Consider the following 16,099-nt stretch of genomic DNA (forward strand, 5'->3'; position numbering starts at 1 on the left):
GGTTTGCATTTGAAGTTTAAAATTTGTTTACACACACTTTAGAAAAGAGCTTAAGTTTACAGTAAAGCAGCTGCTAAAAACTGAAGCTACACTAACTGTTTCTCTGAATGCCTTTTGCAGATCTGTTTTAAAAAGAGATAAATTTCCAGGGTTTCAGAGATGGATATGAAGATGACAGGGTTTGAACTTGGGATGTTTTCTATGAACAGCATGTCACAAGAAGACACATAGGGTGCTGAATACAAGATTATTAATTTTCCCTATGGCAAGTTATTGTTAATAAAATTGACTATCAGCGGTCAATATGGGCTCAGTCTCATGGCTCCCTAGCCACAACACAAACATGCCCTGGTAACAAGATTTTGATGCCATATCTTCATGGTTGTACTCATCACGTGTCCAGCTGAAATGCATGAAAGTTGTCTTCAGCTGTTTCAGGTTTAAAATAATGTTTTCCGTTGTCTGCTGACACAGTTTTTGTGAAGAACACAATAGAGGTAGTCCTTGACGTACAACCACAATTGAGCACAAAATTTCTGTTGTTAAGTGAGACATTTGTTAAGTAAGTTTTGCCTCATTTTATGACCTTTCTTGCCACAGTGAATCATTGCACTTGACAAGTTAGTAACCTGGTTGTTATGTGAATCTGGGTTTCCCATTGACTTTGCTTGTCAGAAGGTTGCAAAAGGTGATCATGTGACCTTGGGACACAGCACTAGTCATAAATATGAACCAGTTGTCAAGCATCTGAATTTTGATCACATGGTCATGGGGATGCTGCAAAGGTCGTAACTTTGAAAAATGGTCATAAGTCACATTTCTCAGTGCCATTGTAACTTTGAACTGTCACTAAACAAACTGTTATAAGTTGAGGACTACCTATATACTATACTTAATATGGTTGATGATATGGTGAATGATTGATATCTGCCCACATCCTACTGGCTAGTTTAGGCTGTTTTGGGCATGACCTTCCTGTCCAGGAACTTTCAAGGTTATGTTGGTGTAGTATGCAGGAGAAACAAATACTTGGCTTCCATAAAGATTTCTTATGTGGAGAGGTTTAGCATGCTTTAAAAATGACACTAGGCCAGTTTTCAAATAAGAATTTAATGCTGTTTTAAAGGCTGAAGGGAAGCTCAGTAAAACAGTCAGGTTCTACCAACAGTGTGTTGCCGATTCTGTCATCAATGAGCACATTACAGGTTTTCTGCTACTTCTATTGATAAAGTTTTCCATGGCTGCAATTTTTACCGAATTTATTACTTTGGTGACTGGCAGCACCATTTTGCCTACTGCTCTGCCACTTGCCTACTTCATGGCTTCTTCTAGGAGATGCTGGCCATGGAAACTGACTGCCAGCAATACCATTCTTTTGTAGCACTTGTTGAGGATGAAGCTCATTTGTTATTGATTATTTTTTCCCATATTAACTCACAATAAGATAGCTCACAATTTCCATGCCTGTAAACTGTCAGCCACACTATCTTTAAAGTAAGATTCTTAGAGGAGGCTTAGATCCCAGTTTGCATTTCTTTGTTATGGAAAGTAAAATTGCATCCATTAGATCAGTGGTTCCCAACCTTTTCTATACCCCGCACCCCTAGAACAATTCTGATATATTCTTGCACCCCTTACAAAAGTTTGAAATAATGGCAACAAATTATGCATATACACTATAATTTTGAAAACCAAAGATTTCGCACCCCCTGGAATATCGTCTCGCACCCCTGGTTGGGAACCCCTGTATTAGATATATGGGCTGCCTCTCGTCCAAATATAGGTAGATTCAAATCTACTTAGCTCTAGTAACATGGCAACATATTATATGCTCAGATTATGCTTGGGACTAATTCTAAAATTCTCTATGGCCTGTGAAAATCTACCTCACTGAAATTGCTGATTGTTTCAGGTTCTGGGGTTATGTCTATAGTTCATTTAGATAACACCAATGGGTAAGCATTGTTTTAAATTTATCTGAATAACGATGCACTACAACTTTTCCTAATCTTTGGCCATGATAGTTAAGAATTCTGGGAAGACCTGATCTAACAGTATCATATTGGGATTAACCTGCCATATGGAATAAAATACTTTTTTTGAAGACAGATTTTTAATATCTGAACAATAGTTTTTTAAAACTCTTTTTAAAACTCTCTTCGCTTCTAGATTTGTCAAGGTTATGTGCAAACTTTCTGTCATATAGTGGCTTTTGCATTCTTTGCACAAATAAAACAACAGGAAAATATTCTAGCTGTATTGCATTTTGGTCAGAAATGGCATATTTGGGCCAATGTTATTTGTTTTGGAAAGCTATTGTGGATCTTAGCTGAAACTCTGCCAATTGAAAATAGGCCAGAATGCACATCAAGTTCATGAAGGAGAAAGATTTCCCTTTGATTATATCAAGTATGAACAGCCATACAAGGAAAAGCAAACACATCTGTGCTAAGCACTATGATGGCTAGCACATTATAAATACCTTAAGAAAGTAAATTCAGAGACCTGATCTTCCTAGATTAGATAAACCTCTGCAATGTCATAACAGACCTCCCTGGTGTTAGAACTACAAAATGTCTGAATTAATTTAATCACTGAAAGTTTGTGTTTGGTTTGAAGAATAGAAAAATCCTGCTGTTTTTGACTTTATCAACTTTCTATTATTTATCCTGTCAAGTTAAGCAAGCCGCATAAACATTAGAGGCAGAAAAACCATTCGCTTCATCATAACTTTCCATCAGAGCTGTGCTACCAGGCTCTAACAGATTAAAAAACAAGACACCAGGCTGTTCTGTTAGCTATGTGGGCCAGCAATTTTGGACTCTTCTAGAGAAGGTGTTTCCATTCTTCCTACCAGTGCTAAAAAGAATTTTTTTTAAAAGCAAAAACTGCAGAGTTACAGCCTGGGGTATGCCAAAACTTTCTGTTTCCTGAGTCAGAATTGATAGCCATCACTCAACTCATGTTCCAAAGCTGATAAGATAGGGTGCTGAATATTCAGAGAGATAAAAAACAAACTATACAGCAGACACAGCATTGTTTTCTTGATACCTCACTGCCCCAATGTGCCTTAAGTTCTGCTGCTTGAGATATTACCTTTTTCTACTCAATGAAAGATAGTGTTAGTTATATCTGTATTATATATCACTAAAAATGTTTGCATTTATTGGTTTCCATTCCCATATCTCTTTTTTATTTTTTTTAAACTTTTTTCATTGTAAGCCTAAAGGTAGGGATTATTTTTCTTTTATTGATACTCCACTTACAATAGTTCACTTACTGACCATTCAAAGTTACAATGGACTGAGAAAAGTGACTTATGACCATTTTTCACACTTATGACCATTGCAGCATCCCCATGATCATATGATTTACATTCAGATACTTGCCAACTGGTTCATGTTTACGACAGTTGCAGGGTCCCAGGTTCATGTGATCATCTTTTGTGACCTTCTGACAAGCAAAGTCAATGGGAAAGCCAGATTTATTTAACAACTGTGTTGCTAATTTAACAGCTGCAGTGATTCACTTAACAACTGTGGCAAGAAAAGTCATAAAATGGGGCAAAACTCATTTAACAAATTTTTCACTTAGCAACATAAATTCTGAGCTTAATTGTGGTCCTAAGTCAAGGACTACCTGTACACTGCCCTGGGGCTTTCTGGATAACGGACTGCTCTAATGAAACCAATAATATCTACAGAATGACCACTCTGAGAAAGGCTAGGGATTATTTAGTCCCGTAATTTGTTTGCCACTATGGTCAGGCATCTATGGGAAGACTACATTTTGTCATCTTTGTTCCTTTCATTTGATAGTTTCATCCTTTAATTTCTTTCTGACTATTGTACACCTGATTTCTTTTGTGGACAGGGGCATATTTCAGAAAGTACAAATAATTGGAGTATAAGTACCAAAAGATAAGAATCAGAGAAGAAGAGGAAGGACAGACTATTAGACTTATTTTGTATAAAAAACAGTAAAAAGAAATTCCTCAATACTATTGAAACATCATTAGTATTTCATAGCATTAACATCTAAAGACATCTTGGTAATTAGTAATTTTCATATACAACACTATATCTAGTTATCAGCTAGAGCTCTCTCTGGTAGAAAGATAACATTATTGTAAATATAGAATATTACATAGATTAAACAGACAATATGTATATAAGCATCTTTTGAGTGTTTATCTTCTAGAACACCTCTGAACTCATGTTCCATTTGTAAATAGTCAGACTGCAACACCAATTGTGTAAAACACTGATACGATGTCAACAATCACATTGAGGACAGATCCTCAAAGTTATCACCTAACTTCAACATTAGCAAAGAAACCTTGCAAAAATTTTCATAAGGTGGTTTTTATTCTAGGAGTTGGCAGTAGGGTGTGTTTTCTTTTGCCAAAGACCAGTTACTAAATTACAGGATTTAACACTGCTATTGGTAATATTACAAGAAAAATTTAATATTGCAGAGGACAAAGATAGTTCCTAAGATAGGTAAATCTGAAATACAAAACAACTACCCTGACCCTTGCTATGTTATTTTTCTTTTCTCAATTAAGTAAAGGTAAAGGTTCCCCCGCACATGCATGCTAGTCATTTCCAACTCTAGGGGCTGGTGCTCATCTCCGTTTCAAAGCTGAAAAGCCAGCATTTGTCCGAGGACGTCTCCGTGGTCATGTGGCCAGCATGACTAGACGCCAAAGGTGCACAGAACGCTGTTACCTTCCCACCGTAGTGGTCCCTATTTTTCTACTTGCATTTTTACGTGCTTTCGAACTGCTAGGTTGGTAGAAGCTGGGACGAGTAACAGGCGCTCACTCTGTTACGCGGCACTCGGGATTCGACCCGCCAAACTGCCGACCTTCTGATCGACAAGCTCAGCGTCCTAACCCACTGAGCCACCGCGTCCCTCTAATAATTTATAAACAACATTAAAACATTGTTTTTTGAGGATTTGTTCAACCATCAGGGAACAGTCCTGCAAGATACAAAGAACCTGAAGATTATTCTTCCAATCTCTGCTTTTCTCTTTTAGGTTTTTTCAGCAGGTTCCTAGTTGGTAGAATACCTAAAATCATCTTGGCTGATTTTGGTTCATGAACATTTACCATTAGTCTGGCTACACAAATGAGAAAAAAATGGGAAAAAACAGTCAAGAATGAAAGAGCTTCATTCTTTTCTCCTCTTTGCAGGTATGCCCTGGGAGGCTCCTGTCCCAACACTTTTCTATCACTGCAAAGGACAGTATTGTTTTATGCCAAGACTGCTCATTATATTCTCCATGGAATTATCCCACCTTTAAGAACTATGTATTTGGCAGCAAATAGCCTTACAAGAAAGAAATATGTGCAGATTTAACCATTTAGGTTTAACTGAAACTTGCCCTGTGTATGTCATGTGATCTCCCTGTTGATCATGAAAGATGCTCTACTACAACCTCCTGACTAAAGGATTCTGAATACATTAAGGGATGAAGGTTTCTAGATGGATTTGAATATTACTGCAGTTCCGAGTTCCAAAATTTTACAGCTCTGTGCACATAGGTCGCACCCAAGCCAATCATACTTTCATCTCACAGGTCTGTTGTGATACAGAAAATGAACTGAAAAAGCACTCGGGATTCGACCCGCCAAACTGCCGATCTTCTGATTGACAAGCTCAGTGTCCTAACCCACTGAGCCACAGATATTTTATGACAATTTGTGTCTACTAGTATAGTGCAGGATCTCCAGTGGGTTGGATGAGTCACATTTTTTAAAAAAGGAAGTTGTTAAATACATCGAGGAAATGCTGTGGTTAACTCTCAAAATCCCAATATTTTGGATTTAAATTGTTGGTGGTTACCCCTGCTAGAGGATACCATGATGTGGCTATTAGATTTGTCTTCTGTCCTCCTTTTCCCTTTCTTTAATTATACATATTTTAAATGACATGTCATTTACTTGGTTTTGAGATTTTTCTGACTAAAACATTCCTCTGCCTACAACAAATTACATATCACAAGAAGATATTCTGAACACTTCTTAAATAGCTGAATGTCAAAATTGAATTGTACATATAACAAAACAGAAACATATAGATTATCTAACACTGTGTGTGGGATACAGCTCTAATTCATATAGTGCACAGAAAAGAAACTGGCAGTCATGATCATACTACACACATCTCCATAATAACAGGGTATAAAGCATACAATTTCAAGAACACCCACAATGAAAACTACACTTTCCAAACAGAGACTTGTTTTGGACTAAACTCAGTTCATTGGCACCAGGGGATTCTTCTTGAGGAAACAGAGGACATTAAACCTACATATGTGCATAAAAATGATAAAGAATCATCATAATTCTTCCTGGACATTTTTCTAGTATAAGGCACGGGACCCAAAATCAACATTATATAATATTTAGCATAAACATACTGCCCACATGTCATCAAAACGTTCTACATACAGTAGCATTCATTTGAGTGATCTTGTTCAGATTTATAGATTTTTATAAAGCTCAAGATATATTATTGACAGCTAAAACTATTATATCTTTAGCCTATTCAAACCTAGTTTATGAACTTTATGACATGTACTAATATGTATTTTTATATTTTATATCTGTTTTTACATTTGCTGCTTTTACCTGATTGTTGTATACTGCTCATAGTAGCTGTTGGTAAGATAGGTGGATATATAAATTTTTTAAATAAATTTGATAAATAAAAACCTATTTCTGATCTTTAAGAAAACAGGTAATTAAATATTCAGTCATTTTCTCAGTCAGTAAGAAAGAAACAATGCAGTACTATATATCAGGGCTTTTCAACCTTTTCACCCATTGTACCACTTTTAGGATATGGCAACATCCAAGTACCACCAGTCGCCTAGCAAGGTGTCAAAAACTTGATGACCCCCCCAAAAGGAAAAAAGTGATGAAGGTAGTCCTCGACTTATAACAGTTTGCTTAGTGACTGTTCGAAGTTACAATGGCACTGAAAAAATTGGCCCCCAAGCCATAGCCGAGAAAGGCACCTGCCTGCCCGCCCGGCGGCACTCTTCCTCCTGTCCAAGGTTTTCACTGTTGTGAGCATTTCTGTTGAGGATTGGCAGTGGGAGTGGGGTAGGGGTGTTTGATTTTTATTTCCCCCGTCTGCTGGGTGATTGCAGCAGGTTTTGGTCACTTCACATGACCCTGGGACACTGTGACCATCAAAAATATGAATCAATTGCCAAGCATCTGAATGTAAATCACAAGACCCTGGAGATGCTGCAACATTCCAGGTGATCGGTGCTTCTTCTGGGCTCAGCAGAAGCGCCACGATCAGCACTGAGCTCCAGCTGGAGTCTGGCGCTGATCCTGGCGCTTTCACTGAGCCCTGACAGCCCTGCAGCTCCAGCCATCTCTCGCTCAGGCTTGTGCGTTGCTGCCACCAGTTCAGCTGATTCCCCTCCCCCACTACCACTTTTCTAGGACGGTCGCGTACCACCTGCCAGGTGCCAATGTACCACAGGTGGTACCCGTACCACTAGTTGAAAAGCCCTGCTATATATTGTCATACTGATTAACTGAACTCAGAGAATAGACATAACTTGATAGATGTTACATCTTATTTTGTACATGTACATTCTTTAAGCAATCATAGTATTTGTGAACAGAATATGAATTTTATCAAATTTAAGGGATGAAATGCTCAACAAGTAGCTTAAAGTATAGCTGCAATTCTATTTTTTGTAATTACTATTTGAATTTTAGTTTAGATGAGACTATAAATCTTAAAAACATATGCCATATTTTGTATTTTTCTCTGAACAGAGCAGCTTTGAATGTGTATAATATGCAAATGCAGTAAACTGTCTTGCTGAAAAGAAAACTATTGAAACAACAGTTTGTCCTGTCTGGTCATATTTTTCCTTAATTTTTTTTAAAATGCATACCATGTAATTTATAAATATTCACTAGTGCTTAAGCCTGTTGTTTCAAGAACGTAGACAATTTATTAAAGAAGAATACTTATAACATTGTGATGTTTCATGTTTTAACTGCTGTTGGTTTCCTAAACAATTCTAATTACTTCCAGAATGTATAGGAAATATGACTTTAGACTAGAAAGTCACTTATGTATGCAATGTCTTCTGTTTCAGTAAGGCTAATCACACTTAGCATTGTGTTAAATGATAGCTATGGAGTTGTTCTTAGGAAGTTTTGATCATCTTGGAATGATCTGATACCTAAATCTTAAGAGCAGAGATATGAAACAAATTAACCACGGTCTCTGCATACATACACTTACTTCCATTCAAGAAGCATGTGTGAAGTTTCTATTGGAAATAATAGTAGCTATGTTATTACATTATTGAAAGCCAACACTGGAAAGGAGAAAGGGCTTTTATTTTGATCTAGTAGGGAAGAAAGAATAGACTTTCTATTCATTTTCTACTGCATATTTCCATTTCAGGCATGATAAATTTCTGGGAGTCTACCTCTGTGAAGATCTGACCTGGAAAGTTAACACAACTCAGGTGGCTAGAAAGGCCCAACAGAGGCTTCACTTTCTTAGGGTCTTGCGGAAGAACAGAGTAGAACAACAGCTAATGACCCTTTTTTACCGGTCTACTATAGAGAGCGTCCTCTCGTATGGTATTGTGGTTTGGTATGCTGGTCTGACAGCCACGGATAGGAAAGTATTACAGAGGGTAGTGAGCACAGCACAAGACATTGTGGGCTGTTCCCTGACACCACTGGATGACATCGCCAGGGCTCGTTGCCTTGGAAGAGTGAGGAAGATTCTCAGGGATGACTCACACCCTGGACGGTATCTCTTTACTCTCCTACCATCCGGTAGGAGATATAGGAATGTAGCCAGCCGTACCAACAGGCTGAAAAATAGCTTTTATCCGTGGGCTGTTAGGCTTTTAAATGGGACATAATCTTATGCAGAATTGACTTGGGAGGCCGGTGTGTGGTGTAGTTGGTTCACATAGTGTGGTGGGATGGAGGGTTTGTTGTCACTGTGTGTTGGGGGGAGAGAGCACGGGGGGAGGCTCAGCTAATCTCAATGTACACATGTTGTACTTTGACAATAAAGGTTTATTATTATTATAATCAGTTCTTCTGGGGTCCATTCATAATAACAGTGCCTATGTGACAAATGCATAGATAGTTGAAGGGCAGATGCACATTTTTAATATGTAATAGAATGTGCAGACATGATAGGATCTATCAGTGATACCTGAGAGAAGCCCATTATATGGGATGTTTACAGATCACATAGTTAGTATCTTGTCTAATTATTACTATATTCATTCAATCAATAGCAATGAGATAAGAGCTGTATATATGAAATGTGAATAAATGAAAATAAAAATATTTACATTTTCTTTATGAAATATATTTATTAAAGTCCAGTATTGGCACTTTAATAAACATATTTTATTGACATGAATTGGAAATATACATTAGATATATACATTAGATATATCCAATGTATAGGTAGATGTAATTTACAAGGACAAAGAGAAAAAATGTCTCTAATATATATATTGGTGATATATCTTTGCTCTTATCAATAAATTGCAATAAATAATTTGTGGCAAACTATTCAGAAGATTATACAAGGAATTATATAGAAATATTGTATTGGCTTGTTAAAAAAGCTAGAAGTCACTTTGTGTAACTGACTTCACTGTGGTATTCAGCTGTAGAAAGAAACAAAGAAGCTGATGTAGTTCAAGATTTAGGGAAACTTCCTATTAAAATTTAAGCCATTGTGACATGTAAAAACAATTCATAGCTTGGAGGGGTGTATAAGGTGGCTGAGGTCAAGGAGTCTAGCCCATATATTCTTAATAGTCTCTCCCCAGTATCACTCATTTCCCTGACATATGTTTTCCCTTTCATGGAGGTTCTCTCATTCTCCTTAGATGATTTATGTTTTCATTATGTTTCTATATGATTTATGATTGAAATGCTATTATCAGTTTTAAATGGTTGATTTCAATACAATATCTTAGCTTCCTCACACAAAGTAGGAGAAAGCTATGATTATTTCCCCATAATTTCAAATAGTGTGGCTTGTCACTAAGCAATGCTACCTGGAAATTAGGAGAGTTCAATGCATCTGGAAGTTATTTTATTGGGTCATTATGATTTTGATACAATTACTCTGTCAGTTTCCATGGCACATGTTTTCTTCAGTATTTGACTACTCAGACTGCCTAAGGAGGGAAGATTAACTGGTCTTACACGAAATTGTTTTCATAGATCTTATCAACTTCTATGATCTTTCATAATTACTTTTAACAAAGCAGCCTACAATGAAATGACATATCAAGTTTAATCACAAACACTTAATAATGATAATTCAAAACAATCACACCCATAAAAGTTTTATAAAAAAAGTCTGGGAATCAAGCTTAAGGAATATACAGTTTATAATATACTAAAATGCCATCTCTTGACTCAGATTAATGAAGAGGTATATAATAAATAAGACCAGATTGCAGTTATTAACCTGAATATAGATTTTTATCTCAATTTTAACATTTAAATGTCATGCTGTTTTTAAACAGATCTAGACTTTAAATAACTAATATATGTGATAGTACTTTCAGATAATACATTTTTGATGTGATCATATAAAAATATTCCTAGAATTAGAAAATATACCATTGCTTTATAATAATCCTAACATACCTCTTTTCATGAATTTTCTTTAGTCACTAAACCATTCAGTTGTTAATACATACTGTATACTGAAGTATAACAGAGTCACTTAGCTATTCTGTTTTCAGTTAACATCATTCTATTTATTTTAATGAAAGTTTCCAATTTCACAGGTTAATGGGTTAATTTTGCAAACAAAACTGGTTTTTCTAAAGCAATACGTTTTGACACATATAATCAAGATTAAGGGGGAAAGGACTTTTTCAATGTCTAATTTATAGTGGAGAATTTGATTTTAATATAAGCAAAGACTTATCATTTTAAATAGTTGATGCAGTGAGAGCTCCCCCTTCTGTATATAACAGCATTTGATTACCAATGGGGTGAATCTATTTCATAGAAATAATTTATAAGGAGCTACCATTTTAACTGAGATAGATAATGATCTGGTTCTAAACTGCATAACTATATCACATTTATAGCTGTACGCTCAAAGAAAATTGAATACTTTACTTGAAAGTCTGCACAGTAACTGTGGACTGATTAAGTAACTGAGTTCAAATCATGGTTGGATCTTAATCATGATGAATGCACATTAGGCTGAAGCCATTTATTTTTCTAACAACTTAAATGAAAACCTCATTTTAAAAGACTTATGTTCTATTTTATTATTTACTTTCTAGAGTTAAAATTAAGCAAAATTGAAAACAATGCAAAAGGTAACACAAAATTAGACTTAAAAGAAAGGAAGTCCCCAATGGTAAATAAAAGGAATTCAAACCTTTATTCCACTTTGAACAACTTTGTGTATGTCCAGAAATGGTTCTTTGACTATATCTCCTTCAGGTGTTAATATTTTCACATATCCTTCTTTCTCAAGGATAAAAAGACGGTGTGATCCATCTCCAGAATGTACTGCTCCAACAGGTTGCCTGAAGCCACTTACAACTTCATGGAGGCAAAAACAGTTGTGTTTATGTTTCCTAAAACAAACAAATAAGAAAATTATTTTTATTTTTATTTTTAATAGCAAAAAATACAAAATGTGATATACTGGTGGCATTTATTTAGCATGATATATTTCAATTTGATGATAAAGTAACTTTCACTTTAAAAACCAGCTAATAAAACTGATAATTGACCATTCTTTTATAAGCTAAGTTTTTAGTTAACTGTCTACAACTGTCCCCAGTTGTAATGGGGTGTGGCCCATTACCAGCCTTGGCCCGTTTGGAACCGGGCTGCATGAGTGGTGGGTGCTTGTGCATGAAGCTCCATTTGCCTGCCACTCACACAGAACTATCCCCTTTCCCCATCCCTCTGGTTGGCCACCAAGCCGGAAATGTTGGGGACCACTGGTCTACAATATTAGTTGTTGTTTGATCTGTGGGAATTTACACTGAGATATGGAAATAACATCATTTGATGGGTCCCAGGAAAGAGGCCTTCTCTGTCATGGTGCCTGTCCCTGGAACAGCATCACCCCGGAAAATGGTACAGTCGGTACTGTGACTGTATTGAAAAGGTCTTTAAAACTTGGGTTTTCCCCAACAATTGAGTTGGAGTGAGATACAAGCCTTTTGCATGCTTGAACATATTCATCTGAATATTTTTTCTTTTCTAGACATGCATTGTTCTTTTCTTTGTTATATTGTTTCTTGCTTTGTCATATGCTGCCCAGAATCTTGCTGATGTTGGGTGGCCTTACAAATTTGACAAATTAATAATAAATATTTATTAATTGTTTGGAGATTAACTAGTTACTTTCAGAGCCTATTTTTTACACATAGAGAAGCAACTAACAAATAAGACTGCAGAAGAAGAGAAAGTAGAAAAAGAGAGCATCTAAAACAGAGAAAAAGAGTACATAATATTGAGAGTTTGGAGAAAATTAGGTGGACCTAGAGATAATGACTTGGAAAAGTAAATGGCAACATGACTCTTCCAGGACAATATACTATCTGCTAAAGAAACATCTTTTTGCTCCAATTCACTTTTGTTTATGTATTTATTTCCTAAACTTTCTGCCCAGAAATTTTCACATAGTACAAAAATATTACTATAAATTAGGAGAAAAATGAACATATTTATTCTGCATAAAAAGAAATTGTTCCTAAGGTAATTTAACTTAAATAAGAAATAAGAAATAAGGTTTCCTGTCTGCGCTTCTGTTCTGGAATTAGATGTATTCCAGCAACAGTCACTCAGAAAGGTTGGGATGATCTCCTGAATAGTGTGGAATGTTTTCCCTATTCCCCCATATGTCTCATCCCATATTGTTCAGGAATGTTTGCTATCTCTCCAAAAAGAAATGAGCAATACTTTGCATAAATAATGTAACAAATTTTAGCATCCAAATTAATTATTTTGAAGCTCGATATCATGTAGTTCATTTCAAAATCCATGCTAAGGTAACACGAAAAGATCTGGAATGATTAGAAAAATATTACAAAATATAAAAAACCAGATTGTGACAAAACTACTAATTTATTTACTTGTTTCTGTGCATTCTTACATTTTCTTTAATGGCTTTGGTCAGTGCGCACATAGAAACGCTTCCTTCATAAAGAATAAACCTGATAAATTGGACTGCCTACATATGATGACTGATGCAATTAGGTGTCCATGACCAAAAATAGACCAGAGTCTGGGTCCCTCTGACTTTAATCTAACACCTTAATCACTGTATCACATTAGCTCTCTCTCTCGGCTGACATTTATTTACACTGAAACTTTATTTATTACATAGGAAGTGGTTAAGGTGTTAGAGACAATCATCGCAGCACTCTCAGCCCAATCTATCTCCTAGGGTTGTTACAGGCTATCTCTTATGGTCACTGACCATCATGTTATACAGCTTACAAGAATACAAGATCCAAGTTAAAATTCACACAGGTTTTCTAAGAGTAATAAAAATAACTAGTAAATAAAATATTCAGACTACTAAATTCTTCAAACTACTACATGTTTCTAATAAATATTAGAACAATACTAATAATCTAAATACTTAAAAGTAATTGATTAAAGTAGCAAAATATTTTCCTGAGTAGAGCAACGTCAGCTGAAAAAAATGTTGTGACTGTTCTGGTGATTTTAGGGTAATCCTATGAACACGTTAGGAGGGTAGGGCACAGGTTGATATATAGAAAAAACACTGAAGGGACATGTAGGCTAGATTCTCAGGTTCCTACAAGTCACGGGGGCAAGTTAATTCTGCAAAAAGGATATTATTTTACCTTTGCTACAATATCACATTAAAGGCATTAAAGCAGGCTAAGGAAAGAGCTCTACAGTGTTCTTGGACTGGTCATACTGAATTTGTAATGTGATTGGTTTCCTTTAATATTGGAGAATGGTGCAGAATGCAGCCGCACGAGTTGTGATGGGGGTTTCCCAATACTCCCATGTAACACCTCTACTCCGCGAGCTGCATTTGCTTCCGGTTGCCCTCCGGGTGAGATTCAAGGTGCTGGTGATGACCTATAAAGCCCTAAATGGCTTGGGTCTGGGATATCTGAGGGAACACCTGCTACCAGCATCAAGCTCCCTTCATCCAGTGCGCTCCCACAGGGAGGGTCTTCTCAGGGTGCCGCCGGTAAAAGATTGCCGGCGGGTAACACCCAGGGGGAGGGCCTTCTCAGTGGGTGCGCCTGCCCTCTGGAACCAGCTGCCCATGGAGCTGAGGACTGCCCCCGACCTCCGTTCATTCCGCCGGGACCTGAAGACCTGGCTCTTCGAGCTCTCTGACCCAGGCTGAGAATTTTAATTTTGATTTTAATTGGGGGCTTTTACTTTTTCAGGGACTGTTGTAATTTTTTTAATCGTTTTTAACTTTTGTATTTCTTGTTTTAATTACCCTGTAAACCGCCCTGAGTCCTTCGGGAAAGGGCGGTATACAAATCTAAATAAATAAATAAATAAATAAATAAATAAATAAATAAATAAATATCCTGCTGGTATTGGTTGCCTAGATTACCAAGTTCGACCTAGAGCAGAGGTCTAGGTCCCCAACCTTTTGAGCACCATCATCCTCATAATACCTTTATTATCACTTTGAATGTACACCAGTCGGCGTACATCAAAGTGAAATTTTGTTGCATACAACTCTCAAAGTGTCACCACTTCCGATATACACTCCTTGTTCGTGGCCAACTCAAGTTACAGATCTTCCATTTTAGACTCTAGGGAGCGAACAATGGCAAACAGGACAGATGGAAACGGAGCTCCATGTGGACTAGCCCTCAAATTAGCTTGCATTCCTGCACGACAACCTTGCCTCCCTTCCTTTTTCTGATCCTGTCTCTTCTACCCTTTCCTTAAAGAGGCCTTGCTTCTTTTCACCACTGGAACCAGGGACCGGTTCCGTGGAGAGAGGTTTTTCTGTGGACCGAAGGGGGCATGGTTTCATGTACTTCCTACATCCCGAAGATGGGGCTTTGTTTGCGCAGACCGGTTTCTGGTATGCTGTGGCCTGTTGCTGGTCCACGGACCAGGGGTTGTGGACCCCTGACTTAGAGAGTTATGTCAAACACACACTACCAAAATGTTTTTCTAGTTTTTGATAGCCTCATGGACCAAAATGCCCTACACAGAAGTCATACTGATATAGATCATTCTAAATTTTGGTTCTACATAAAGAAGAAAAATTATGTAGAATTGCTGGAAATATAAATCTTGAACAAGAAATACAGCTGTTATATGGCGACCCTAGAATCCAGTGTGGTCATTCCAGTTTCTAAATAAAATGTGATTTTTTTCCTTTTACATAGTGCTCTAAAGAAGCAGGACTAGATCATATCTCAGGGCTGTAAATTATTATATGCAATACCTGAGAGCTATGCCACATTTGGCAAATAAATCTGCCTTTAAAGGTTTTCTAGTTGAAAGTCTAGCATTCACTCCTTTTATATGAAAAAAATCTGCTGTTGGCCTTGTCAAAAATAATTTTATTCAAACCAGATGTCAAGGTTTAGAATGCAAGTGCAACCTATTTAAAGGATGAAACTGGAATGTATTATTATGATTGTTTATTTGCAATCAATATATGAGATATCTTAAGTCATTTAAAATAAACTTTAGATTTTGGTTTTGAAATAATTTATTGTGACCTTTTCTTCTCTACAGTAATTAATGGCACCCCTAGAGGCTTCTTCTAAAGCCAAACAAAATTAAAGATGGAATGGCTGGATCATCACTACTGACAATCATAGCTAGCTGTCTATTGTCAGATTTACTGTGGTGGAAACCTGCTTTAATTAAGGTAATAACCATTGTCTACATAAATATTAAAAATATTACAATATAGTCGTTTTACTCTTTTCTTAAGTAAAGAAAGGCAATTGCTACTACTGCATCTAGTTTACATAACTGTATTTTTTGTGCAACATCCTTAGAATAGAATAGAGCTGAAAGGGACCTTGGAGGTCTTCTAGTCCAGCC

General features: G+C 36.6%; 1 protein-coding gene across 1 annotated transcript in view; it reads right to left on the bottom strand.

The window, feature by feature from the left end:
• Positions 1 to 16,099, bottom strand: part of HHIP (hedgehog interacting protein) — a gene marked incomplete at its 3' end in the record, with an annotated part of 90,407 nt that overhangs the window by 44,130 nt on the left and 30,178 nt on the right. The window contains exon 4 of the mRNA XM_081333261.1: positions 11,442 to 11,643. Coding sequence (XP_081189387.1) covers positions 11,442 to 11,643 — 202 coding nt within the window. The remainder of the gene's footprint in view (positions 1 to 11,441; positions 11,644 to 16,099) is intronic.

The sequence above is a fragment of the Vipera berus genome (genome assembly GCF_964194415.1).
Source record: "Vipera berus genome assembly, chromosome: 7".
Classification (NCBI taxonomy): Eukaryota; Metazoa; Chordata; class Lepidosauria; order Squamata; family Viperidae; genus Vipera; species Vipera berus.